At 47.3% G+C, this 27,882-nt stretch overlaps 1 protein-coding gene across 1 annotated transcript in view; it reads left to right on the top strand.

Moving 5' to 3' along the window:
* SND1 (staphylococcal nuclease and tudor domain containing 1) overlaps window positions 1-27,882 on the top strand; it is a 413,624-nt gene that overhangs the window by 293,164 nt on the left and 92,578 nt on the right. The window contains exon 16 of the mRNA XM_074315643.2: window positions 23,694-23,803. Within this exon, the coding sequence (XP_074171744.1) occupies window positions 23,694-23,803 (110 nt within the window). The remainder of the gene's footprint in view (window positions 1-23,693; window positions 23,804-27,882) is intronic.

Below are 27,882 nucleotides of genomic sequence, written 5' to 3'. Positions count from 1 at the left end.
GAGCGCCTGCTCCTTCTCTGTGAACTCTGTCTGCTCCACTTTGAAAGAGGCAACGGGGGCTTTCCCTCAGCAGCAGTTGCCTCTCCTGCCTCCTCCCCGGCCTGTGTAGAAAGCACAGATGAGGGGCAGTGTGCTTTCTGAGCAAACCCCAGGCAGCATTCAGGAGGCCTCTGGAAGAGAGTACCAGATATTATAGAACCAGAGACTTCTGGGCCACCTGGGTGCTCTGCACACATAGGAAATCTGACCAGAGATGAGAGGGGAGGGGGGTGGCAGGATGGAGAGCGCGTGAGCACTCTGGCGTGTGTGCTGGTTGCTGCTCTGATTATAGTTCTAAGACTGTGTTAAATTAACCAGTTAATAAAAATGAATATGCCATTGGAAGCTACATTTGTGTGGGGCCCTTTGTTGTTGTTAAATTGGGCTAATTTCACACCATCCTAGAATGGTAGTGGTTGTAATAGCAGCAGCCCACGAGTTCAGGAGAAGGTGGGGGTGATTGCCGCACACCCTGTCTTTCTTCCGGGAGGAAGCGGGACAAACAGTATCTGGACATCAGCGGGCAGTGGCCCTTGGACTCTGCAGTGTGCCAGCCAGACTACCTTGCCATCATTGATATATACACATTCCTACACATGTAGCTGTCTGCATATGCAATCCATCGCTGGATGTCATTCTGTCGGTGGCTTTCCATTTCACTCAAAGCCAGGTTCTTATTGTGGCCTGCAGGTGTGTCCTCTCTACCCCTCCGTGATATATGTGTTCCCAACAGGTACAGCTATGCTTGGCACATAGTAGGTGCTTGGTAAATATTTATTGAATGAATGAGTTCTAACAAATAACCACAGTGTTCCCCTGTGACGTGGAGATCTGGAAAGGTGTGTTGGCTGTCATGTTGAGTGTGGATTTGCAATTCATCCTGAGTACTTAGCAAACATCAACCAACAGAAGAGTTCACTCATGTTCTCCCTTAAATTCTCACCGCATCTACTCTCTGTTCTCTTAGAGTGGAAAGGGAAGCAGAAACAGTTCTGCTCTTCTAGCTGTGGCCCACTTGTCCTCTGGAGCTGACTTGGGGGGAGGTTAGGGCCAGCAGTGCCTTTGCTTCTGGGACTTTCCCCTTTCTCATTCCCACCGGACAATATCGGCCAGTATCACAATTGCTGGTGGAAACACCATGTTTTTCTCAACTTTCTAGAATGGATCCTCATTACAGATTCCTTAGCCACACTGGAGACATGGGCTTTACCGCCAACAGACAGTGGGTTGTACGGGGCTGCCCGATTAGCATCACTGGTCTTTGCTCACAAACGCCATCGGCAGCTCCCCTCCTTCCAGCCAGTGCAACCGGCAGCAGTGTTCCCCACGTATCTTCAAACTCACTTTGGGAGCTGGTACTGCTCCTGATTTTGAACCACTAATTTCTGGTAGAAGAAAGAAAATGTTTTATTACCGTTATCTAGAAAATGGAATGGGATGCAGACGTTCTGAGCAGCACGTTCTTTTTGAGGCCCCAGCTGACTGACGTTAAATAAAGAATCAATAATGAAGTCAAATCAGCCTGGTTATGTGACTTATTCCACTCAGCTAAGTTCTACAGCCCAGAGCCATCGGTTGCTGAGAAAACAGACATTAAATCTGTATTCACCATGATTCTTCTGTGTTGATCTATGCGGGAAAATGGACCGGGGTTGCCTTCTGTAGTCAGATCTTCTCTGAGTTATATTTTAGGAGGGATATTAGGGCCAAACTCTGAGTTCCTTTAAGGGAGTCTGTCAGATATCGCAGGGTTACAGAGAAATTGGAATGAAAGTTCAACTTCCGCGAGACTCAGATTCGCCTCGCAGCTGCCCAGGCACATCCTGGGATGAAGCTAAGGTGAATCCCGATGGCAGGTAGGTCTTGGGAGGAGATTTTCTCAGGGCAAACGTGTCCTTTCCTTCCCAGATGGACTGGGGAAGCATTGCCAGGTTCCCGGCAGAGGTGCCTCAGACCATAAAAAGTGGACTTTCCTTCTTCCTGGCAAGAGAACGCACTCGTTAAATTCATCCCTATCCTTTCAGACCATGTAAATCTGTGCACATGTAGTTTTTTCACAGCCATAACTTTTTATCTACATAGTTATTGAATTTGTGGCTAATGTAAAATATATACCTACCTGCTTTGCAGAATTAAATGACTTATGGGTAATTGAGGAGCATGAAGTTTTGACATATTACCTAATAATCTTGTTATCGTCAATCAATGGTAATTTTTATCATTCAGTGACTACAGGTGGTGTTTACTTATAAATGCTTTTTCTTTCCTTTTTTTTTTTTTAAACAAATGGAGCTATATGGTGTGGCATCTTCATTTTGACCTTCTTGCAAAGAAAGCTAAAACCTGAGAATAGAAGAAACCTTAGGATGATAGCAAAGCAAATACAATTCAATTCTTTGATTGAGTGTTTGCCACTGTACCAGACACGTGCAAAAGCACTCATTTTCCAGAAAGGAGGGAAGAAAGCAAAACCTAAAACCAAAACAACCAAAACTGAAACACCACTTTTGCCATGTGAAGTTGTCTAATCAGCCTCATTTTCTTCTATTGACATCATCAGCTTCTGTTTGTTCTGATGCTTCATTTTTAGTGTCTTTATGGGCTTATGAAAGCAGAAAGATTGCCTGGGTTGGAACAGGCTTCTCTGCCATTTCCTATGTGTCCATCTTCAACCAAAATAAATCAGCACAAACGCCAGTGTCCTCTGCCTTGCCATTTGAGCCCTACTTGGAAGAAAAAGGGCATATCTCACCGCGGTAGGTGAAAACAAATAGGAACACACTTCTGCAACCACAGTGTTGCCCTTTGGTGACTGAAGGGCATCTTCCCATCACCTGTGACAGCTGATTGGCCTGACTTTCCCGGGACATAACCTATGAGTTGCAGTGATCTGGTCCTATGAGCATATTGCAATCGTGCATGGCTCTTAGAAATTATTACGAGAGTATAAAGGTAGCGTAACTACACTGGTGCACATGATTTATGCCTTTTCTCGTTATTAAGAAGAAAAAGTAATTCCAGAGAGTTCTAACGTAAAGCTGAAGTACTCTTTGCATAAAGGAGTATGATGGATTCTCTCACTACTTGGAATTGCTGTGCTGGAAGGAAGATGGGGAAAGGGAATGAATACAGTCAAATACATTAAGCCTTGAAACCCAAATAGTGCTGTGTAAGCGGACTGACTACAAATCAAACAGAGAAGTGTTTGCTAAAGAATACGTGATCTTAGTTCAGGCTGAACAAAACCAGCCCCTTTGTACATATGTGTATATTTCTCTTGACGTGTGCAAAGAGTTATTGCATTTCGACTCCTGTGGTCTCAGATCTCTTTAGCAAGAAGTGTCATCCATTCATAAAACTACAGAACAGATACCCCCAAATGGTAAAGAGAAATCATTATCAAATGTAGACAAGCGCTTGGTAGACAGTAGGCGGGACCCGTGTACTCGATCTAGCTTTAAGGATCCCCAGGTTTCCTATGTTTGCTTATTGTTTTTAACATGCATGTTTTATTTCTTGACGTTGCCCTGGCTGGCACGTGTCAGTCCTGGAGGTTAGGTCACGGTGTGGGTCACGACAGTCAAGCCCATGTGTTCATGCTTCATCCACATCGTGCCTGGAGCTTCTGACAACCTTCCTGGAGCAAGTGTTGAAAACGCTCCGACGTCTCCTCTTACAGATGGGGGCACAGAGGCGCAAAGAGATGGAGCAGCCTTGTCATGGCACAGACTGTGATGGTGGTGAAGCAGGGGCTTCGTCCATGGCTTTCAGCTCTCCCACGTGCACTCTGGCATAACATGTTCTGAGGTTACCTTCATTCACCTGTTTTGAACAAGTTGCTCCGAACTCAGAGCCAAAGCTCCTTTGAGCATCAGTTCACATGACACTGATCTCATGGAGTCAATAGCAAACTTCGGAGTGGAGCACATTTTCCTTCTGAGAACCTCAAGTCAAATCAACAATTATTTTATAGCTTATTCTGATGGTTGTACTCTGTTTGATCTATTTTTCTCTAAGTTGTTCAGTAGCCTTAGGACAAAATCATTATGTTCTGACCTGAACAAGGAGATGGGGCAGCTAGATTTGAAACTGAAATGCAAAGCATGTAGGGGTCAGCACTCTGTTCCCCTGGATGAGTGTAGCTGATGGGCCTGGGGGGCTGGGAGGTAAGATGGGTGCATCTTCTCAACAAGGGGCAGTAGTGGCATTTTGGGTGGCACTTTCCTCCTTGTCTGGACCTTCCATGGATTGCTGGTTTTTCACGCCTTAGCTCCGTCTCCTAAATGTCACAGCACCCTCTGCCATCAGAAACCACTCCCACAGTCCCCGAGGGAGAGATCTGTCTGTCAGCCGATGGCAGCGTTGGAGAAGGCAGAAGGTGGACATTAAGGGCACACGGAAAACTCCTTCTGCATTAGGAGTCGGCAGTCTCCTTTTCAGTGGGGCCAGTACTTCCTGCAGTGGCATCCACACAGAACGGCCGTGCCACCCTGATGCCACATGCACAAGTTAGTGGCGGGTTGGGGCGGCAGGGAAAAAGATTGCTGCAATCACAATGGAAGAAATCAGTAAGGAACGTAATTGCTGCTTCCGTGTGACGGCCCCTTGCTGCCATCGTTGCGGGAGCGTGAATCACAGCCGCCTGATTGACTTCCTTCCTGGATTCCCAGCTGTTGTCTGTTCTTCATGCTTCACAAACTAAAGGCAGGAGCGAGTCCTGGGGAGATCCAGGCCCTTCTTTCCTTAGTGTCACACCTCTCCTGGCCAATGTCCATTAGAATCAAAAGTATTCTAAATTGTATTTACCCATATTAACTTTTTCTTATAGTCTGCTTTTACCTGAAGTACGGGTTATTCTGCATTTGCCGGGTAACTGCAATTCCTAAAAACTTTTAGGACCTCCAAGAGGTCTAACAGGGATCTCGTCACCAGTGTGGCCATTTTCAAGCAGTGGTTTAGACCATGGTTAAATATACTAACACTTATTTGTCCTCTAAATGTACTAATACATACTTTTCTGACTGATTTCACATACTTTTCCCTCCTGGCTGTTGGCTACAGTGCTGTGAGGTAGGGAAGTGCTGTTGATACCGCCATTTGACAAGTAAAAACACTGAGTGAGACTCAGAAAAGTTGTGTCTTGGACAAGGTCATACAGCTTGATTAAGGATGGAACTGGCACTTAATACTCCACCACCTCCTCCCGTCTCCTTTTCAGGGACTAGGGGAGGAGACCAATTTGGTTTGTCTTCTTTGGATGTCAGAACAATGTTTCTTTTTTTAAGAGAATATTTTAAGCCTTTTAATTCCAGTCTTCCACTGAGACAAGTTCTTTTTTCTTCTGCCAATGAATTGTGACCTCCCATCAATCAAACATCTCAGCCCCTCTTTAACTCATTCTACTCTTGGTTTCGAAAGTTGTCTCAGTGTCACAGAGACCTGCAGTTTCTCTTGCGTGATCACATACATACATATGATATATATACTATAAAGTTAAAGATTTTTGTCAAGTGCAGATGAATTATAAGAGTCCACTTTTTACTCTTTCAGCTCCCTTTGAATTTCTAAGCAGAGGTTAGATGGTTAGATATTGACAGAGAATGGAAGAAAGCTATGATAATGGTTCTCAAGTAGATCCCTGATTTTAATTAAAAAGAAATCTGATAACATAAAAAGCTGTGTTTAGATAGTAGTTATACATACAGAGAGTTTGAATAATTACTACCTTCTGTGATGTCTATGCAATTATAAAAAACTTTGCTGGGAGAAAGCAAGCCATTGTGTGTTACTGAGCCAGTTTCTTTTCTGACTTAGAAGCGAGTATAGTAGGAAAAAGATGTGGTACTGTGCTGTCCTAGGGACCAGCGCCCATCTGTCTGACCTGGGCTGTGGTTCTCAGAAGGCGCTCGAAAGCCCTGCCAAGGCACTTGGGTATGCCTTGCTCTCGCTCCCCTCCCAGATGCCGCAGCACCCTTCCACCGCCATTGTAAACATGCGAGCATCACTAAACTTCGCCCCCCCCCCCCCCCACACACACACACACAGGTTTGCTTGGTGCATGTTCCTCTGGCCAGGCATTATTTATTCTTGAAGCCTGACTGCCAAGGTTGTCTTCCTAGAAGTTTTCCTCTACCCTTTGTGTGTTCACGTGGCATCTCTGCTGCCTCTGTCATTGCATCATCCTTGGAACTGCTTCTTTGCATGGAAATTGGACACCTGGGACGTAGTAGAAACTCAGTAGCTAGTGAGTGGGTAGGTTAGGACCCCCACTGCGTTCTGAGGAAGAGCCTCACTGTGGACTGGCCACTTCTCTAGACCGTCCCTGTGAGTGCCTTAGCCAGGGAAGGAGGGAGGGAATGCAGAGTTGTTTTTCCAGGCAGAACCTGCAAACTTGCACAGCAGTGTGGTATGCAGGCAAAAGCCAGTCATTTCAGAGACACGACCCTCGGCGTCTGATCCTGGCTGTCCTCCCTCACATATGAAATGAGAGAGGTGGACAAAGCTGTCTTAAGGGTCTCCCGAATACTCCGGCTTTAGGAATCCTGTGATACATACACCCTTTTAGGGTATTCATTACAAGTGTGGGTTTTACAACCACAGGAATAGGCTCCGATTCTGGATCTGCCCTTCATTCATAAAGCCTCTAATCTAGGACAAGTTCCTTAACCTACCTTTGCCTTAGTTTTATCTGTAAATTAAGACTGCTCTGAGTGTTGCATAGCATAACGCACGTTTTTAAATGGTACTTAAATCCAGTGCCTGACAGAAGTAGCACTCGAGTTGTAGTAGCTGTTATTATTTCATGAATTTCTTCGTGACCAGTCTCTCTAATCACCTCTTGATGTACTTCAGGAAACTTAATGATATGTAAACGTAGCTCTGATAATAGCAACTATTTCCTAATGTGTTTTTTTAAAAGTCCAGTTTAGCCGATCAGATTATTCGTTGACTCCGGAAAAGACATCCCAAAGCAGATGTCCATGGGCTAAGCCGGGATGCTGGTGGGCATGGGGCAGCTGCGTAGATGAAGTGTGTTCATCCTGAGCTGCTGTGATACAACGGGAAGAACAACTGCCTATCGAAAGCTGGGGCTGATAATCTGTGCCTTGTTGCCAAGTTGGCATGTGACCTTGTGCAGGTCATTTTCTAAGGTTCTTTTCAGCTGTAAGATGTTGTGATTCTGTGAATGCATAAGTGGTACGAGTCGATGTATTCAGTGTCATTCCCTTTCTTTTTTTAGGCTAGAAACGTAGGAAAGCTAGGCAGTGTGATTTTTCTTTCCCAAGTTTCCCTTTCGGTTCTATGTGTCACAGAGCTGTAGTCAAATGCGTATGTTTTTAATTTGCATTAAACTGTGTCTTGTCAACACCCCCCCCAGCCCCCATTCCCCACGCCCCCTCTTCTGTTGAGCACTTGGGTATTATCCCTTTTCAGGGTTATTTTACCTTTGACCCCTGATTCTTGCCTATTTGAATTTTTGTGTGTTTGTTCTCTCATCTGGTGGCTATTATATAAGTAGGTCTGCAACGTCTTCACCTCACTGTTAATAAGTATCCTGATGAGGTCCACGGGTGGGCTGTCACCACTTGATCATTTTCACAGGCCCACAACAACAGTGAATTTGTGCTCAGATTCATTCATTCCTTCAACGATTTTTACTGAGCTTCCGCCCAGCCCCATGCCACCCTTTGCAGACAGATTCTTTTGCTGGAATTCAGTTCTGAGTCGCTCAGACACCACTTTACCCTGTAGCTCACTTTCTTTGCTGTTTGGGGGTGGTCGCCGACCTTTGTACACATTTTAGAAAGCTGTGGGCCTTCTCTACAAAAAAATGCCAGACACAAGAAGTCTAATATGGCTGGGATGTCTGGTGCAAGAGGGGCAGTGGTTAAAGATGAGTGTGGAAAGTCAGATACCCCCGTTTGGGAAGTGCCCTGTTGTGCAAGGTTGCTTAGTTTGGACCTACCTAAGTGTGTCTGTTGCACGCGTTTCTAAGGCAGCCCAGAATTGGATGACCTTCCCTGATCTGACTGCCTGATCTCCTTAGGCCAGGCTGTGCTGTTTGCTGGCCTTTTGTCAGGGGACAGGGATGGGTCTAAAACCCAGCTCTGCAGAGCCTCGGGGGCAGCAAGCAGACCCACTCTCGGGGAAGGCCCTCCTCTTCCAACACGCTGGTGGCTCCTTCACTTACATAAGAGGTGCGTGTTCTGGCAGCGAAGAGCTGCCCGAGCGAGTGTTCAGCAAAAATAATTTGTGTGGAGTTATTTTGAGACCCCAGGGGAGGGAATGGCAGCCAAACCCTGCAGTATTTTAAACCGCATCACTCATCTACAAAGATAATACATTACGGTGGCTCAGCCAGAACATTGGTAACAGGAAAATAGGGACGCTAGGGCCCATCAAATTACAAATGCCAGTTGTCTCAGTCCACACAAGGTGACTTCCGCGGTTTGAACGGAGCGTGGTGCCAGCCTGCCCTGAAGGCTGGAAGTGGACGTGCAGGTTCGCTCTGTGCTCTCTCATTCGCCGTGGCGAGCAAATGAATTCTGGCAGAGATGTGAGCCCACCTTTTGTGGCAACCCCAAAATACTGACATTATTTAGGTGATTGAGCTTCTTGAGGTTCCAGGCCGGCTAGGAGAAGTCCCGCCCTCCCCTTCCAAAGCATTCACCTTTGCTCTGGACTCAAGCATGAGCAGCTGTCTGCTAAGGGTGGGCGACTTACAGAATACAGGGTTTTCTAGTTTGGTGCCTCAGGGGAGACAGCCCCTGGATGAAACACTTGCCTTGTTTTTGTTTTTCTCTTGGCTGTTACACTGTGGAATTTGCCTCCTTGCTGCCCCACTCCTGCTGACAGCTGCCCTCTGTCATTCGGGAGCTGGTGTCTTCCCAAGATGGCTGTCTGACATAGAAAAGGCCTTCTTCCCCCCTCTCCTCCCTCCCCAAAGTTGTGTAGTCGAAGAGCTCCCTGTGCCAGGGGATCTAACTGCCTCTGACCTGGAGGGACCCATTTGGGCCATAGGGCACCCAGACACTTGCTAGAGAGCACAGAAAGAAAGAACCCTCCCTATCCGTGACTGTCCTTTTGTTTTATAACGTTAGAGGACATGCAATTACTTTAATGACAAAAACTATGGAAACAAAATAGAGTTACGTGCAACAGGCGGCCGCCATGTATACAGCTTCCCAGAATCCCCAAAATTCCCTACAAGGATAATGCACCCTGACATTTTCGTTTTAATTTAGATTTAATGTCACAATTCTCATTCATATACCCTGGTCTGGGCATCATAGGAAGATGTGGGGTGGAGGGGGGCTCACCTCAGGAGAAACTGCTCGCGGGTACTGTGAGGTGACGGGGAGGGGAGAGAGAGAGAGAGGAAGAGGAGGGAAAGGGAAAGATTGCTTCTCTGCCACTTGCACCCCTGAGGAGCCAGTAACCACAGTCTAAAAAGCTTTAGCTAATGACATTTCCTTCTGCTGATGATACTAGACAAGACCGGCCCCACAGGGAGTGGGGCTGGGATATGATGGAGAGTGAACAAGGGACAAAAGCCAGTGAGAAGGCAAAACAAGCCATCAGGGCTTTTTCAGGGGGGGACGAGGGAACCAGGTGACAGCCTAGGGCTTTGGAAGAGAAGTGAAGGGCGTGAGGCAGAAGGCAGCGTGGCTCCTCTCTCCATCCTCCCTGGATGAAACTATATTCTCAGGTATGCTGTGCGGAGGGAACCACCTATTTCTCTCTCTGGTCTCTGCCACTTCAGACACTCACAGTGTGTTTGTGCCCCTCGGTAGGTAGGCACAGGCCCAGATCATTCTTCCCACAAATGTCAGTTTCTGGTCTGGGTTGTTAGGACAGCTACTGTCCCCAGCCATCAGCGAGGAGGACGTGTGAGTTTAGCCTCTGAGCCGGCCACCACAGTTTCCTCAGTCAGCCTCCCTCCTCTCCCCTCCCTGCCCTCTTTCCTTGAGCAGGTGAGCGCACACACACACACACACACACACACACACTCACACGCAGCCCTGGGTTGTCGCAAGCACCAGGAATCACCATCTGGTCACATGCTTGATCATCAACAGTGTTCGGCAAGTTTATACTCCCACCTCCCTAAACAGTACCTTGCGTGTCCTCACGCCTCCCTCCCTTATCTGAAATCATGCCTTTTGGCAAGCGTCTCATCCGGGGACTTGTGCCTGGGCTATCCTACAGTTGTCCAATGAGCACGCTTTCCTCTGCCTTGAAGACAGGCCCAGCCTGAGGAGACAGGCTGATATAATATCTCTCTCCCATTTGGCTGCAAAAAACCAGGAAGCTGGTCTGTCAGGTACCTTATTTTCTCCCTCACCGTCCTCCCTTCTCTCCCGCATTTCCACCAAAGCTTTGTATCCGGCATCGCAGTTCAAACCATGGTGCTTTGGGGCCTTGTTGGCACAGTGTGACGGGAGCTAAAAAGCCTCAATTCAGTGCAAGCCGCATCTTTCACTGTCCCACTGGCCACAATGATGACTGAAGCAGTCATGGCCGCAGTATTATATCTGTGGAAAGTAAAGGACGCAGGAATCCTTTCCTTTTCCCTCAAGTCTCCCAAACAGGGACAAGAATCACTTATAGAACAATCTTTCCCTGAACTCTGCAGAGTGGAGTGTAGGCAGTGGTTTGGATTTGCTGTTCCTTTTTTATCCCTGAGAGCCCAGTGAATGAGAGAAGGAAATGAATAGACTGCTTGTCACAACAACACCAGGGTCTCCCCCAGTGCCTGGGGCTGCTCCTGAGGGGCAGAGAATGGGAGTGGGCTGCAATGCGTGCTGAGGAGGGGAGGCCGGAGGCCCTCCTGGGGACAGCTGCGCCTCTCCCCACGGTCCCCTGAGGGCTCCCCTTTCCCTGAGCCCGGGGATTCCTGCCGCACTAATGGAGCTGTCTCTTGCTGCAGCCTCCTGCCTGGAGTAAAAGTCTAACTCTGCCTGGTCACAGAGGAGAGGGACGAGTGTACAGTCTGCACACCCCTCCCCCTTTAACCCAAAGGCAGCGAATCGCTGCCTAAGCCTCCAAAGGTGGCTCGCAAAGCCATGAAAAGGGATGTTCCCCATTGCATGTGCTCCGTGCACCCCATCAAACCTTTTTAATTAAATCTAGAGAGGTATTCCCAGTTTGCAGATACCCTTCACGTTATGTAGGCTGAACGAGGAAAAACAGTCGAACGGTAGCAAATCAAAACCCGTGTCTTGTGAGTACCTGGGAATGTTTAGCCTGGAGAAAGTAAGACATGAGAATGATAGGAAATAGATGTGGTACTGTCTTCAAATATTTGAAGGGCTGCCAAGTGGGTAATGAATGTTTTATATGGTCCCAAGGAATCGGACCAGATCTTAAAAGGCCGAGGATGTCAGATTGTGGAGTTCTGATTTTATGTGGTAAGCTGTGGGGACCCACAGAAGAGTTTGGAGGAGACTGTTTTGCTTTAGGAAATTAATCTGGTAGCTGTGTGTGGGAAGAATCAGTATAGGAGGAAACGGAGGGCACGCAGGTAGATTGGAAGGCTCTTGGCTAAAAGTGTCAGAAGCCTGAACAAGCTGACTCATGGAGAATATTGAGAGGAGTCAGCGGACGATCCAAACAACTATGGAGATAAAATTAATGGCGTTGGTAAGATGTAGCAGTCATTTGGTTACGTGGATAAAATAGGGACAAATTTAAGATCCGTGAGGTTTTCAGATTGGGAGGCTGTGCTGACAGTGCTGAAACCAGAATAGGAGACGAGGGAGGAAGAGATTTGGGTCTCGAGCTTAGAGGACAGTAGAAGGTGACATGTCTGGGTTCTGCCTTATCAGTGATAGAGAGCATGGAAATGGGGGGCCTTCCAAGGCACACTGCAGAGTGAAAAGAAAGGGGCCCAGACAACTGAGCACGACAGCGGGAGACGACCAACAGCCCAGAGACACGGGGACCAGTGGAGGGAAGCAGGGGGAGGAAGGAATTTCCGTGTTGAGTGCCATTGAGAGATCTAATCGGGCTCCCACTGAGAGGAGATTATCAGGTTTGTCAGTGAGGGGGTTACTGTTCCAAGTAGAGTCTAAGTAGAAAGATAAAGTCTGAGGATAAAAATCATAGGAGCGAAGGTCTGTTGTCAGGGAGTGGAGGGAAGCGTTATGGGAGGAACACGATGGCAACTCTGTAAATTTCAAGGTTTGCACCTCTGGGGTGTAAGTTTTGAATGGGGAGCCCCAAATCCGTGGGAATAAAGGGGAAAGATCACAAGTGCAGGAGAGGGTTCATTCCTAAAACAGGGTGCAGGAGAGGAAGGTTGAGGACCCCCACCTGTGGTTGGTGTCAGCTGCCTCAGACAGTTTCCTTTAATAAAGACAGAGGCAGCTGACGTTACCCAGACGTGTGTGCCCTCAGCCGGCCTCTCCTGACGCGGTTAGGAGTGAGCCGGGTAGTAGGAAATGTGTTAGGCTTTGTAGGCCTAAATATTTGTCTCTGTCACAAATAGACAACAGAGCGTGGATGTGTTCCAATAAAACTTTATTTATAGAAACTGAAATTTGAACATCACACAATTTTCACGTGTCACAAAGTATGATTCTTTTGATTTTTTTTTTTTTAACCGTTCTAAAAATGTAAGAACCATTCTTAGCTCATGGGTTGTACAAAAACAGGCAGTGAACTCAATGTAGCCCGCAGAAGTTGTCTATTCATCCATTTACATTACGGTAACAAAACAAAAAAAAGACTGCCGTGCTTCATCCACAGCCCGGAATGCAAGTTGTTCCTCAGGAGAGGATGTATTTATATGTCCAGGGTCAGCCTGTGCTCTTAAAGAACCTTGGCTTTTTAGAGTTCATTCTTTCTCCCCCACCCCATGTATGTGTGTATGTATTTTATTTGTTTGTTTGTTTGTTAAGCTAGTGAGATATAAAGGGCTCTTACTAAGAGTTTCTCAGCTCTCGGTGTTTTATTCATTCTCCTTGGTTTTGGGGTCCTAGTATTCCTGACCCCAGCTGGGTCTCGTACCCTAGCTGAGTGTGCTCACCCCCAAACAGTTAGATCTCATCACTTACTTGCCTCAGGAGGAGAAGCTCAGAGCTATTTTCTATGAGTGAAAGCTCAAGAAAGGCAATACTTTGGAAGTACACTCCACACATCTCAGAACCATTTTGTTCAAATAGCGCAGCTTGGTTTAGAAAAAGTCACTCTAAATTGATGCAAGTAAGTAGCTTTTAAATTTGGCTGCCAGGTGTGTGCCAGAGTACCTTCTGGAAGCTTGTACTTACTTGCAAGATCCAAGTCGGTATTTTCTATGGCTTTCTCCCCACCCTGTAGTTATTCTCGACCAGCCTGGACAGTAGATTCAAATTTTTCTCTTTATCCATTAACTTGGAATTAAGAAGACCGTGATTGGAATTCTTTGGTGCCAAAAATGAAAGGGGGAAAAAATAAATCTAAGTTTTGTTTGATTCAAAGATAAAGTTACATATTTAAAATAAGTCAGAAAAAGCAAAAGTTGAGGTTCTCATAGAAACCAACTCCCCCTCGTTGCTCAGACTTGGGGTTTGTGCTTGTGCTGTCTCCATGGTGCCAGGGTGTTACATAAAAGCTGGAGCCATGGAGCTTTCTTGTCATTGGAAGGACCATGTTGGCCCAAGCTTTTGACCTCAAATACTTTGTTTTTTTTATGTAATGAAGATAGGAGGTTGCTGTTTTGATGTGGGTAATGAAGAGAAACCCAAGAGAAAACGTTTTTGGAGAGCACAGTCCTTCCCCGTGCCTAGTTTCATCGTGCTCCTGGTTGATGGTGATATGACTGCAGCTGCTGCTTGTAGCAAACCCCAAAATGAACGTGTGTATTGGGAAGCAGACAGCCTGCCATCTCCCACCCCCTCCCCAAGCCCACCCCAGAGACTGCCTGCTGGGATTGTTTACTGCCGTGCTGTTGGGATGCCAGGGGAGGGAAAGGCCTCAATAATCAGTGAGTTTTTTCTTCCTTTGAAAATCATTGTTTTCAGATCTTGTTCTGCAGTGGGGAGAATTATAAGAGATTATTCTGATGCTGGCCCGATTGTTATCTGCTGCGCCAGCGCAAACGCGTTTCTCCCTTTTGGGAATGATTCTTTCGTGTCTAAAAAGCCAATGATAAATCAAGTCGGTGAAGCCAGTTCTGCACACTGCCCGGCTAGACTGAGTGCCAGAACGAGGCCTCTGAGCCCTGGCTGCCTGTCTCCTCTGGACAATGGTGGTGATTTAGCCCTTAACACTCACTGGCCTTGATCCGAGAACTAAGTTACTAGAATTCCTCATGAACTCACCAAGTGTTAACTAGTGTGCATTCGGAGCTCAGCATAGGACACATTGCTAGAACACGTTTGTTGTATCTATCTCTGCTAATTTTTTTCCTCTTTGGCATTCATTTAGCAAACCATTACTGAATATCTATTATGTACCAGCTACTGGCATACTTGTACAGTGGTACCTCGGTTTTCTAACGTAATCCGCTCCGGAAGACTGTTCGAGTTCTGAAATGTCCGAAAACAGCCGACAGCTAGGCCTCAGGATCTTGCACTCACCGGAAGCCGCGTGACATGTTTGACTTCCGAGGAGTGTTCGAAAACCAAAGCATTTACTTCTGGGTTTATGGTGCTTGTAAACCGAAATGTTCGTTAACGGAGACGTTCGAAAACCGAGGTACTACTGTATATCCCTTATCTCAAATTACTGCAGATCGAGGGTCTACCATTAACAGGCACCGACAACCAGAGAAGAGAAAAGAGAAGCCACCCTTCTCCTAGGTAACACTGTTAGAACTCGTGTCAGAGGAACTTGGGTCACGTTGAAAGCCAAGCACAGCACCTCCTTTCCACACATGCCTCCCCTCCATCTCTTCTCTTTCTTCAAAGGGAGCTGCATTGCGTTTGAAGGCTGGGCCTTATTGCTCCTGTTCCCAACTGATTTCAGTTTCAGGTCTTGCAACAAACACCTCCAACATGACCAAATCAGAACGACCTACCGTCTTCCCCTAAACAACTGGAACTATGAACTAGAAACAGCTTTAGTCTCACCCCTTGAGCAGTGCTGCCTCCTGACTACAATTACCTGAGGAGTTTGATCTCTTTAATTAGGACCCCTTGGTTCTTCTTTCATCCCTTTGTTCTGATCACTGAAAGAGCTTTAGCCATGACATATTCCAAAATTGGCCACAGGACGCTAGCTCCCCCGAGGTAACAAAGTAGTGGCTTTGAGAATGAGGGAGAGAATAAAGCATTTGAGGCAATGCAAAGTCCTTGTTTTCTTTCTGTGCCTTTCAGTACAAACTGAGGCTTCATCCCATGTAGAACCAACTCTTAGGAACCAACTGGTCTACTGTTTGCCTTGCTCTTTGGGTCGTTTTGGGACCATGAAAATGTAGGCCAGCTGCTCCCAAGTGGGATGGTTGCGATATTCAATTGTTAACTGATTCATTGACAACATTTGCAACTTGAGACCTCCAAGTTATTTCTGTTTTAAAACATAAGAGAGAGGACTCACAGCAAGCTTTTGGTGTGTGAGATGTGTTAAATTTCTGAGGACCAACGATGTAAACTGATTTGGCTTTGCATATGTATTCAGGTGATAACCACTTTCTTAAATTTAGGCAGATGGCCTATCTCCCTGTGCATTTTATACCAGTGATTTGAGCTCTGGATTTTGTTCTTGGTGCTTAGAGATGGAATAGCTATCTAACTATTGTTAACACCAAAGAATATTTTTAATTGACCTGCATATAGTTAAATGTGGTATTTTTCTTGGGCTCTATATACAGAGTTTAAGTATGTAACTCTGTATGCGTAGTGGGGTTTTTTTTATTATTTTATTTTGTTTTGTTGGGAAGGGTGGCAGGGGGAAGTGTGAAAATGAGACTAATTGAATTTAGGGGTAAAAATCTCTGCTGAGAGTCTGTGAATTATAAACTGTCTAGCTGCAGCAGCAGGAATTCCAGCAAAGTATTGGAGTGTAGTCAGTGTGACAGAAAGCTTATTTTGGTGTTCTTTCTGTGCCCTGCCATGTCCTTGACGTTTACTCCAGAGACTATGTATATAAGAAGGAGAGAGAGATGGTTCGTCGTTTCCCATTTGGGAAAGCTGCAACATTTTACAGCTTTATAGGGTCTTTGAGACCAGGGCCGAAGACACCCCACTAGATGAGACAGGCTGGTCTCCTGTCCCTTTCGCAGCTGTCTCTGCCCCACTCTGTACTCAGCTCCATTTTATCTGCTAGCCAGTCGTGTCCCACATGCCGGCTGACAAAGCTTGGTTTTGTTCTGAAACCCCCACCAGAACCACTATTTTGCCTCCTCTGTGGTTTGACCAACAAAAATTGTGTTGAAGTTTCAGGGAGCAGTATTTAGATTTGAATATTATTGAAGAAGCCTTTCCCTAAATATAGAAAATAAAATCACAGTTCCCTGGTCTCAGCTGCTTTCACATAAGCAGAGGGTAGGCTTTGTGGCCACCTTTCCACGTTAGGATCGAATAATAGCATTTCCATTTCCATTGGGAAACTTATTTATAACCCAACAGTCATCCGCACACTAAATTTTTCTGATATTTCATCCAGATTTTCTTTCCCCTAATAATTACACCCCCTGTTTTCGGGCTAAGCGTTTTCCCTCCTTTTTGTGTTTACACCTTTCAAATATTTGCAGATTGTTGGCGTGTCACCCTCTTAGTCACCACTTAGCTGAGCTGTACAGATTTAGCACCTTTTTATCTTTCCTTCAAAGGCAGGCCTCCCCACCCCTGAGTCATTTTTTGTTGCTCTCTTTAAATGTGCTCCAGTTTTCTGCATTTCCATGTGGCCACAGAGCTTCCCGGAGCCAAAGGAAGGGTCAGAAGTGGGGATTGTTCTTCTTTGTTGCATGGGAAACTAAACCTCTTTGCACCGCTGCAGCCTCGGGTCACGCTAGCATCGCAGTCGGTGTTGGCCACTTCCTCTCTGTAGTTCACCTGCATTTCCCAAGTGTGCTGATGTAGAGACCAGTGGGCTAAATGGATGTGGCTGTGCTTTCTTCTTCTTTCTTAACATGTTATGTAACTGTGGGAAAGTGGGGTGTGTGTAGCTAGGGATTCTATGGGCCCCTGTCTTGATATTTGCATGAGATCTACAGCCCTGACTGTAGATCTGGTTCATAAGCCATTTCCTTCTCTATTTTCTCCTTTTTCAAAAGTACTTCTCACAACTATTCATTCAGTCAACATTTGCTGAGGACCTGCAGTGCCCCTCCCTGTGTGCTAGGCAGGCTGCTGGATGCTAGAAAGAATAAAATCTGAAAACGAGACACCACCCTAATAAGCAACGTCGCTTTCATTTTATTTGGAGTTTTCTTCTTCGCACACGCTTGCTCGTCGCAGCAGTGAGGGGAGAGAGCAGATGTGTGGGACAGCCATGACACTAACAGGCTCCAAGGCTGGGTCAGCTCCCGCAGATGTGATTGTGGGCCTGAGCTCGTTCCAGGGGCATGTCTGTGGGGATCCAGTGTTCCTGCCCCCGTGTTGACACAGGGTAGTCCCCTCCTCCCTCTAGCTCCTGAGGGACTTGTTTTGGGCACTGCCCAGTTCAACTTCGAGCCTCCTCCTGACCTGATAGCTCCCTTTTCTGTTTGCATAGAGCCTTTTTCCCCCCCGCCAGCCTGACTGGGTATCTGAATGAGGTATAGCAGCCACCCTCCCTCCCTCCCTGTCATTCCCCTCCTTCTGCTCTGACCTCCATCCCCAACTTGTGAAGGGAGAGCACAGATGCCTGAGGCTGACCCTTCTTAGCAAGGGGAGTGCCATGGTGAGACCCATAACGGCTTGTCTGGTACGTTCTCCCAGCAGTCTCCTAGACGCTTGAGCACTGCCTAACATAACTTAATTATCGCATGTTATTTGTTAGCATTCTGCAGCCTAAGGACTGAAGGGTGAATCTACTCACCAGTAACATACAACGGTAGAGGAAAATAATGTTTTCATGCTGGTGATTAAGCTTCATTGGCACAAAGTCGTCTTCATCATTGAGTTTTCACCTTCCAAGGTCCTCACCCAGAGGAGGCACTGAGATATTTGTGAAATGGTGCAAGGGAAGGTCTGTGAAGTGAACTGTGGCATTTTTAAGTATCCTAAGTATGCAGAAGGCAAAGGTTATGACGTCTCCTGCCGCCTCTGCCCTTGCTTGGTAACGTCCGATGTGCTAGTGAGCGCGCAGCAGACATGCCATCAGCACCAGTGTCTAATCTCTCCATTGGCTTACAGTTCCCACCCATTTTGTGTCCTCCGCCTAATGCCTGGTCAGAGGTGGCCAGCCTAGGTACCATTGGGAAGCTGTCACTTCTGACGAAGGCAGATCTGCCACGCTTCCCTTTGATTCCCAATAAAGGAGAAAGCAAACACACTTTGAGCCCAGAGGCTTAGTTATCATAAAACTCAACATACAGTGTAAAATAGAGCGATACGTGACTCTCCCATAGCCATCTGTAGACTCCCTTACATGGCCATTATTGTATCATTAACAAGAATTTGTACTTCTTTTCCAAAGCTGACTGACCAAAGTGTTTGTGTTAATTGACCTAGTTAGTCAATGTCTCTAAATGTATAATTTCTTTTTAATAGAATGTTCTGTAGCCCAGCATTTTAAATTTAAAAAGAGGCACCCAGTGCTCCACAAGTCATGCCTTGGGTTAGGACTGTCAAAAGAGCATAACCAAAAGTGTAGGATTTTACGACCGGGGAGACTTGGGAGCTCCCTGATTCTATAAACAGACCATTAGGCCTGGAGAGGTTTCATACTTAGTCTGACGCAGAGTAGAAAGCTGGCCCTGATGTGCTGATAGCGAGTGATGAATTATCTCATCCTAAACCACACAGAATCAGGCAAATCCCCCTTTCTGTTCTGTTTTGTTTTGAATACTCTTGGTTAATAATCATATCCCGGAAAGCATAGAAAAGGTGTGAAAAGATAACGGGTTTTTACCTGTAGGCAGATAGGTGTGTGGGGCTTTAAAGCAGTCAGAGCCATGTGGGACAGGAGGATGGGGCATTGTCTGGCCTTGCACTTGTGTGTCTGCCTTTAGTGGATGTGAGCTGGGAAGTTCCCACGGGTACCGTTTCTCACTTCATTCTGGCACACTCCATGGTAGGGAAGGAAAGCGTTCAAGAATGTTTGGGAGTTATCTTAGGTATGAGTTTTTTTTTATTATTACTGTCTTAAATGTTTTTGTTTTTTGAATGGCTCATAAGTGTCAGGGGGAACTTGACAGGTAGCCTGCACCTGTGGTGTTTGAAGCCCAGCAGACTTAACGCGTCCTTATCAGCAGGCAGGCGGTACTTGCGGTGGGTTATCAGAAAAGGCACTTATTAGTGGCAATAGTCCCGATGCAGAGTCACGGGCACTTCGTCCCCTGGCTGGGGAGCTTCTGGGTATCGCACCAGTGATGACTCACTTCATATTTGCCACCTTGGGGGCTCCCCGTCGCTGCGTGTCCGCCTGCCCAGCTCAGCAACTGCAGCGTCGGCTTCGCTTTCTGGGAACCCAACTTTCTTTCCCTTGATCTATTTTCTTTAACTTGTTCTTTTCTTTTTTTTCACACCCATTGTGTTGGTAACAAAGCTGTACACCACAGGCCCCAGCCCTGTGTGCAGTCAGGGTTTGAGCAAGCGTGCTACGCGTCGGTCGGGCTTCACTCGCTGACCAGGCTCCCTGAGAAGGAGGGCAGCGCAGAACTGCTCTTGCTGACACGTGTCCTCACCTGGTTTCCAGCTGCGACACCTGTCTTTCCAGCTGTAGAATGTTGACACTTGTTTGGTTTCCTGTTCCTGGGCAACATCTTTCCTGCCCTGACCTTGACCCCTTGGGACACAAATCAAGTCCCGAAGCTGATATGTCAGCACTCAGCGTAGCCTTTGAACTCTCTAAGAAGGCCGTCGGGGCCTGCCCATCCCTGCCAGCCTGCTGCCGCCGCGTCTCCGTCTACACCAGCCGTTTTCAAGCTGTGGGTCTTGCCCCACACAAGGTCTTAAATTAATTCAATGTCATAACCATCTGTTTTTTTCTTTAATGAAATAGAACAAAAGAGAGACAGAGCATAGCACCTGTAGTCAGGATGAACCATTATTTTGTGGAAACTTGGTTATATAGAGTGTATCTACCCATATGTAAATGTGTGTATAGGTCATAATAAAAATTAAAGTTTGTAAAACACTCATCTGCACAATCTTTCATCGGCAGAATTAATTAGCTTGGTGCATCAGATTTCTAACACTCAGACATTCATTATCATAAAACCCTTCCTGCTCTCCGGCCCGACTTTGACCCCTGTCTGATAATAGATTCTGCCTCCCCCGCCACTCCGTTTCTGAGGGCCTGTTTTGGTATCCTGCCTGCCTGGGTCCCCTTTGTAGGAATTCCCCTGCCCAGAGCATGGAACCTGCCTCTGGGCTCCGGTCTGACTCTGCGTGGCGCCACACGCCCCTTCGCTGTACGGCTAAACACCAGCGGTTCCTGGACTCCCTGACTGCTTACCTGTCCAACCAGGGCTCCCACTGTAGGTTGTAACGCCCTCTGGTTACAGTATTGTTCAACTCCAAACTGGACTTTTCCCAACAGCTTTAGTGTCTGACAATCTAAGGTTCAGATAGGCCACTTACTAGCTCTGTGCCCTGGGGCCTTGTCAATCTTAGATATGGAGGGTACTCAGTAAATGTTCACTTTTACTGAGATATGGACTGTACTCAGTAAATGTTCACTCCTTGCTCTTCTAGCATTGATGATTTGATGTAACTCTTTGGTACCTGCTCCCACTGGGTCTTTTCTTTAAGATATAATGTCTCTCTGTCCTAATAAGTGGTGTCAGCTAAGCCATACGTAGCTGACCCTGAGCCGACAGTGAGACAGATTTTGACTGGGAAGGGGTGACTTTGGAGAAAACAGGTCAAAGAGAAGTAAGAGTGAGCCCAGAAGAGAAGGAAGTAAATGATAAAAGCATACGTGATACTCTTGTTCTCAAGCAACTTTTCTGTTCCCTCTTCTTCTGTTTCTCTTACTAACCTGCCTGTGAGGAATTGACGTACACGGTGTGTTTCCTTTTTCCACTTAGAAACGGGCAGGGAAACCGTGTCCCAGCGTGTCCTCCAGCTGGAGCTCAGTAGTTGGAAAGCGAAGGAGCATGTGACACAGGCCTCCCTTTGCCCTCGAGTCCACAGGGAGTGGTTGGGCTTTAGTCACCACAGACCCAGAGGGCTCACTCCTAAGAGACATGTTGAATACATTTCAGATTGACTTGTTTGGCTCCCTGGGCTCATGGAGCCATCTTGTTTTCTGAATTTAATCACTTGGTGGTCCCCCGGGATTCAGAAGGAGCTGCTGGGATCTCTTGAGATTTCAGAAAACCAAGAAAGTGACAGAGGAATAAAGTGTGGACATCTACTCAAGCAGGGAGACTGGAATCGCCTGTGCTCTTTGAGTGACAGTTCTTTCCCCTAATTCCTGCCTTCCAGTGAGTTACCCCAGTTCATCCCAATTCTACGCCTACGAACAGCACCCCAGGTGTGTCCCAGCCAAACGGCTGCTAAGGATCAGAAACAAGCTGCATTATGTTAGAGTTGGCCTTGTTTCTGCAGTAATGCTTTATCTATGGTTAGGTTCAACAGAATTGTTTGTTTTTCTCCTTGACAATTCTATTCTTGCTTAGTCTGCAGATAGGAAATGAAAAGTGTTTTTGGCTGTTGGTACTGTGAAAACCATGGGCCGTCTTTCATTCCATTTTACTCCAGCCACGTCTCTCCCTTCAAGGTTAATCTCAGGCTCTTTGACCCCATAAGTTTATTGCTATTTTGCAAAAAGAAGTTTCACTTCCCCGTGCAGTGAGGTGCTGGGAATGAGGCAGCTCTGGTGACCTTACTTGTAGGACACTGAGTAGGGCCTTCACCGGCCCCGTGTTCACGTGGGTGGGAGAAGGTCCTGGCCACCAGCTCGAGCTGCTCTCCTGCTGCACTTCCGGTCCTGAGGCTGTGCTCCCGTCTAGCGTTTTGTTTGATGGGATGTATTCCTTTTGTGAGGCCTTGAGGCTTGGAGAGAAAGCTCTCTTCTTGAGCTTCTGAAAACCCAAGGAATAAACTATTCCCTTTCTTCTGAGCATTGTCCTTGAATCTGTGCGGTGGCCAGAACCACGAGCAGCCACCTGGCTTCATCCATAAGTGATGTGCCTTCTGTCCCAGCCATCCTCCCGTTCTCCCAGCGGCTCCCCAGCAGGTGTTTGCAGTTGCCTAGATGCCCTGTTCTTTGCCTCCCCATCCAATTGCCTCTTGCACATTCACCTGAGCCGTGTAAAAGGTAGCCCCTCCCACTTCTGCCTTGTTGCAGCAGTAGAGACCAGCAACAATTCTGAGACGCCGGCGCTAAATGCTTCCTCCCCATAATGTGGTCGTTTTCCTACGTCTGTAGCCAAGTTCAACTTGTACTTCATAATTACAGCTGCAGTATGATTTGGGGGGGAAATATTGATAAGTCTGAGTTATACATGAAAACGTGACGTATTTCATGTCTTGTCACAAATGAGCATTGTTAGCAATAAGTATATTTGCAAAGTGAATGATTGGATCAAAGAGAGAAAGAAAAAGCAGTCTGAGTTGGTTAGTAAGCACCTACTTTGTATAAAACACTGTCCCTGGATACAGAGAAGAGTTGGGGATGAGATTCTGTCCTCAGGCATCTTACAGGCCAGCTGTGGAGTGGAACATGAGTGCGATTCTGAGCATGGGTAATTGCTGAGAGTAATAATGATGAAATAATAAGAACTAAAATGTATTGAACCTTTCCATATGTCAGGCATTGTGCTAAGTATTTTATGTACATAATCTCCCTTAGTTCACACAACCAGCATATGAAGTCGATACATGATTATACCTGTTTTACAAATAGGGCAATGGAGGCTTTGAATGGTTCAGTAACTTGGCCAAGGTCACGACGCTAATAAGTGATAGAGTTAGGATGTGAGTCCGGGTCTCTCTGGCTCCAGACACCTGATACTAGTTCATCAATATTCTGTCTTTTTCTGTCTCTGATTCTGAATGAAAAACTAATGGTATTGTCCAAAATGTAGCCAGAGGACAGAGGGGAAAGCTTGTTTGAAGAGGAAAATGACACTGAGTTAACACTTTTGAAGTCAATGTGAAAGTCAAGTAGTAAAGAGAAACTGTCTAGGAGTCGTCTGCCATGGCCCTCGGGATGCGGCATGGCAGGGCGAGCAGTGTAATTAGGCGAGAGCGCCATTTGTGTAAGTGATGGAAGCGGTGAGGCCCTAGGCCGGGACGGAGCGGAGAGTACAAGGCAAGGATCCATCCACCTGTGGGTGTGCCTGTATTTCCTGCACGTCTCACGTGGGGCTCACGGGGCCCTCCTGACAGTTCCCGTGGCTGACAGCCTGTCTCTGGTGTTGCTGCTCTGATACTGTTGGTTTTTCCCACCTGGGCGAACTGAATTCCCGCCCTCCTACCTCCACCTCCGCCTTATCTCAGACGTGCTGGCGTTATAGACGTGCTGGCGTTCTGATTTAAAGCCCACCTGCCTCGTCAGAAGTGTCGGGGCCGTGCTTGCTGGACAGCGGCCTGTGGCCCCTTTTCTTCATCAACTCTCCTTTTCTCCTGACACAGGCATTGAATGCCCCAGAGGAGCCCGGAACCTCCCAGGCTTGGTGCAGGAGGGAGAGCCCTTCAGTGAGGAAGCAACACTTTTCACCAAGGAGCTGGTGCTGCAGCGAGAGGTAGGACATCTTCCAGCTGCTTCTTGTATGAGGCGGGGTGAGAAAAACGATGTGTTTCTACCATGTCAGAGATCAGTCTGTCACTCCTTCCGGTGCTCAGCCTTCCACATCCACGCTCCACCTGTGTCTGCCCACATCTTATTTCTTTGAGCCTTGAGTCATTGGCCAGCTGCCCCCAAATTGCTCCTCCCCATCGGCGTCCTGGGCTGCGTGGTGACCACCGGGCCAGCCGAGCCGGATCCTGACGCAGCCAGCTCGCAGCCTTGCGTTCCTGCTTAATGAATTAGCCTGAGCTGCCTGCCTCCAGCTGGATTTAGAAGCTTGACTAACCCTGTCAGGGGCCAATTTTCTTTGAACATTTATTTGTATCTTTGAGTAATTGCATTTTCTGTAGCGGGTTTTCTGCCTTAATTTAATTGTATTTTTGTTTCTGCCTGTTGGGCCGGCTCCTATGGGTAGGAGTTAGGCTTCATGTGCTCTAGTGCCCACCTGCCTGCTAACTTGTATCACGTCATGGTCAGCAGACCCGTCTTCTTTCCAGGACAATCCCATCCGTTAATCCTACTAAGTGGGCACAAGAAAGGAACAACGGGGGAGCGTGCTGGGCTCAGGCTTAGGATTTTAGATCTGCCTTTGTCCTCATTTCTTTTACCGTCATTCCTGAGGGCCCCTCCAGCTTTCCTGCAATACCGTAATATGCTCAGAGCTGGAAGATCCTAGGCTCCGAGAGGGTATCTCACTCATGGGTCTTTGAAGATGGGCTCCTTTGGGATGTCAAGTGATACCAATACCTATTTAGAACCGTCAGCATCTCCTGTTCTGATTTGAGTCCCCAGCCGCTGTGTTAGGTGAGGAGTACGGGAGAACAGGCGAGCCCAGGGTGCCGGTGTAGAACTGCCCTGGTCTCCGCTTTGACGCCCGACTACGCGAGTAGGTTTGCCACTGGGGGCCACCTCTTTGGAATTGCCCTAGCACTTGCCTTCTCGTTTTGTGCAAGAAAGTGGTATGGCAGAAGACATTCTGAATATTTCATTTGAGGGACGGGTTCCATTTCCGAGACACCACCTGGGTGTTGTGTCAGCTCGTTGGCCATGTGTACAGTGAAGGGACCCCTTCATTGTCCCATCAGTATCACATTGCCCTCTGTTTGGGTTTGGCAAGTTGCATTTATGTTTGTGAAAAAGGAATCCTTATGTTGCCGTGTAAGGTGCCTCCCTTTCTCCCTTGTTTTGTAACTGCACGATGTAGCTGGAATGTTTTGTCAGTTGAAGACAGCTCCCTAGCAGAGAAGTGTTTCAAGAATCCAAACACTCCAGTTGTCTATCAATAGCTGTTGCAGCTTTTTGAAGCGGCCCAACAATTAGGTAGAAGGGACATGTATTGTCGCGTTTTCCTCTGTGTGGGCCTTTAGATAATGAACCACAGAGCAGTTTCATGTTGGAGAAAGCAGGTAAGTCCATTCAAGGTCATGACTGAGACAGTACAGAGGAAGGAGCCACAGATGTATGTTTTTTGTTTGCTGTGCTTGGATAGAGGAAAGAAACCCCCGCGTGGGATTGATTGCCTGTGACATTTGTTCACACCATCTTCATCATTTACTATCTAAATCACATTGCTGTTTTGCCTCCCATTTTTCACCATGGTCATCCCTGTTGTCTCATCTCCTAAAGTTTCTTCCCCTTTCTTTTTCAACTCTTGTTTCCCCAGCCACTTTTCTTCCTGACCATGTTTCTGGCCCGCTGGTGATATCCAAAAGCACCAGGGGTCACAGAGAATACTGCCCACTAAAAGGAGTGAGTGGCCCAAAGCTCTTTTACTCTCCTGGTGCTATGACCTTACCTTCGTCTGTTTATTTGCTGATAGATGACTGTTGAAAACATCAAATTTTCCTCCATCTTCTTTGATGCCCCAGGCCTGTGAGTGAGTTTGCAAATCCTTAGTCTAATGCAAAGTTGATGTTTATATTTCTTGGTTACAGTTGTCCCAGGCTTTCGCAGCCCTGAGTTGGGGGTCTCTTGATAAAGAACCTTTCTGCATTTTCTTAGTTGCTCGTATGATTACTCAGGCTGACTGTTTTGAAAGGTCTTTACCCAAAGACAAGTATGGCCTAAACTAAGGGTAACTTGGAATTTTGAGTAAAGGAACCAGTTCTATAGCCTGTTCTTCTGGGCATTTTCCTTTACAGAGTATATGACAACTGTTTTCTAAATGGGGTAGGAATGAAGAGAGGTTTGTGTTTTGTTACAGGTTTATTCATTTTCTTCTACCTATTTAGTACCTTCATTTTTATTCCCTACGTCGTCCTGCAGAACTTTTGTCTTTGCCCTCCTCCCTGTCCCCCGCAAGGATCTGGAAAACCTGATGCATTGGCTGGTACTCCTGTATGCAGAGGACCTTCCCAGCCTGGGGAGAAAGTACCGTGTCACTGCAGCCTCCCACCCTACGTCGTTCTTACCTTCAGGGCAGCCTCCACGGTGCCACCTTCCATTCCAGGAACTCTTCTGTAGCCGAGCCGCTGCTGTGATGGCCACAGTGGCACGGGTGTTTGGTACCTTTCACCTATTCCCTCGATAATCACATTGAGCTCAGATCACCAGGTATTGTGAAGATGTGGTCTTCCTAGACCCTGCCCTATCCCTGCCCTTACACTTTTCCTTTGTATTGTCTTACTTTTGGCCAGGATTTCTCTATCCCCTGCATGCTTTTCCCAGTCACTGTAAATCTTCATTATCCTATCGAAAAGCAGAACCACACCGATTGCTTGATTCCACAGCACCTCCTGGGCCCCTGTGGCTCCCACAGAGGCTTGGCCGTCATGGGACTCCCACATGTGAGAGGGTAAACTGACTTGAGGAAGATACGGAGTGGGAGGGGGACCGTGTAAGGACACTGCCCCCACGTCAGCCCTCAGCCAGGGAGGGGCAGGAAGCTGGAATGCGGGGTGCCTGGCCCTCAAAAGTGGCCCCCTGTTTACGAATGAAGTACGTTGTCTTGGCTTTGCGCAGCCAACCCAGGAATTGCCACCTGTCTCTTTCTTTTGCGTGAAGTGAGAATTACAGTCTTTCTATCCCATATCCTCGTGTGGAGCCCACACCGTCTCAGAGAAGTCTCTTCTTTACATTTTAGATGTCCCTTCCCCTCCCCACATTAACTTGAGACCCGATAGCCCTGCTTTCCTTAGATGTGATTTACAGTGACGCTAGTCAGCATGGGGCTGTTGACATGTCTGGCCATCACTCAGTTTTATTTTCCTGTGTCTCCTCTGCTACCTTTCACGGTGTTTCTTCCTTTCCCATCTTTTATATGGGCCTTCTCAGCCATTGGTTTGTATTCCTTTCCCTGAGTCGGGAGCGTGGGAGGACTATTCCAGGTCATGCTGGGTGTTCTGGCGCGCCTGCATCGGGGCCAGAAGCACAGCAGTCAGTCCCCGATCACCTGTTACCTGAGTCCCTCTGGTGACCTGGACGGCCAGAGCAGCCCAGCCACTCTCAGAGACTTCACTGACTGCTCAGCGGAAATCCAGTAAGTTCAACAGCTCTTTCCAGCCTGACTTCATTGGTGTGCAACAGGGGTGGGAAAATCCGGCCCACTGCCCGTTTTTGTAAATAAAGTTTTACTGACACACAGTCACTAATTGTCCCATGTGTTGTCAGCAGCTGCTCTCGTGCTGTAACAGCAGAGCCAAGTAGTTAGGACAGGCCGTATGGCCTGCAAAGCTTAAAATATGTACTCTCTGTCCCTTTATCAAAAAAGTTCGCTGAGCCCGGCTGTACAGAGTTGGGTTAAAATGGCTTCTTCTGACCCTGACAATGAGAGTTTGCTCGTGTGTCCGCGGCCTCTGAGGCCAGGCCGCTTCTGGGCCACACAGTGTGAGGTCACTGTGTCCGCTGCTGTAGCTGTGACTGAGCTCTGAGTGCTGTGTCCCTTTTAATGGCATGTGCTAGGTGACAGCCCCTTGTCCCCCCCTACCCCCCATACAGCTGGCCTCTTTCAGGCAATTCCCTGCCACCCTGCCAAGAACAGGAAGATCTGGTGTAATTTCCCAGAGGGGGAATCGTGCCCGTCGCTAGCATCTTCCC

The sequence above is a fragment of the Rhinolophus sinicus genome, chromosome 8 (genome assembly GCF_057876585.1).
Source record: "Rhinolophus sinicus isolate RSI-liver-muscle chromosome 8, RSI-T2T, whole genome shotgun sequence".
Lineage (NCBI taxonomy): Eukaryota > Metazoa > Chordata > Mammalia > Chiroptera > Rhinolophidae > Rhinolophus > Rhinolophus sinicus.
This window is presented reverse-complemented; position numbering and strand designations above follow the sequence as displayed.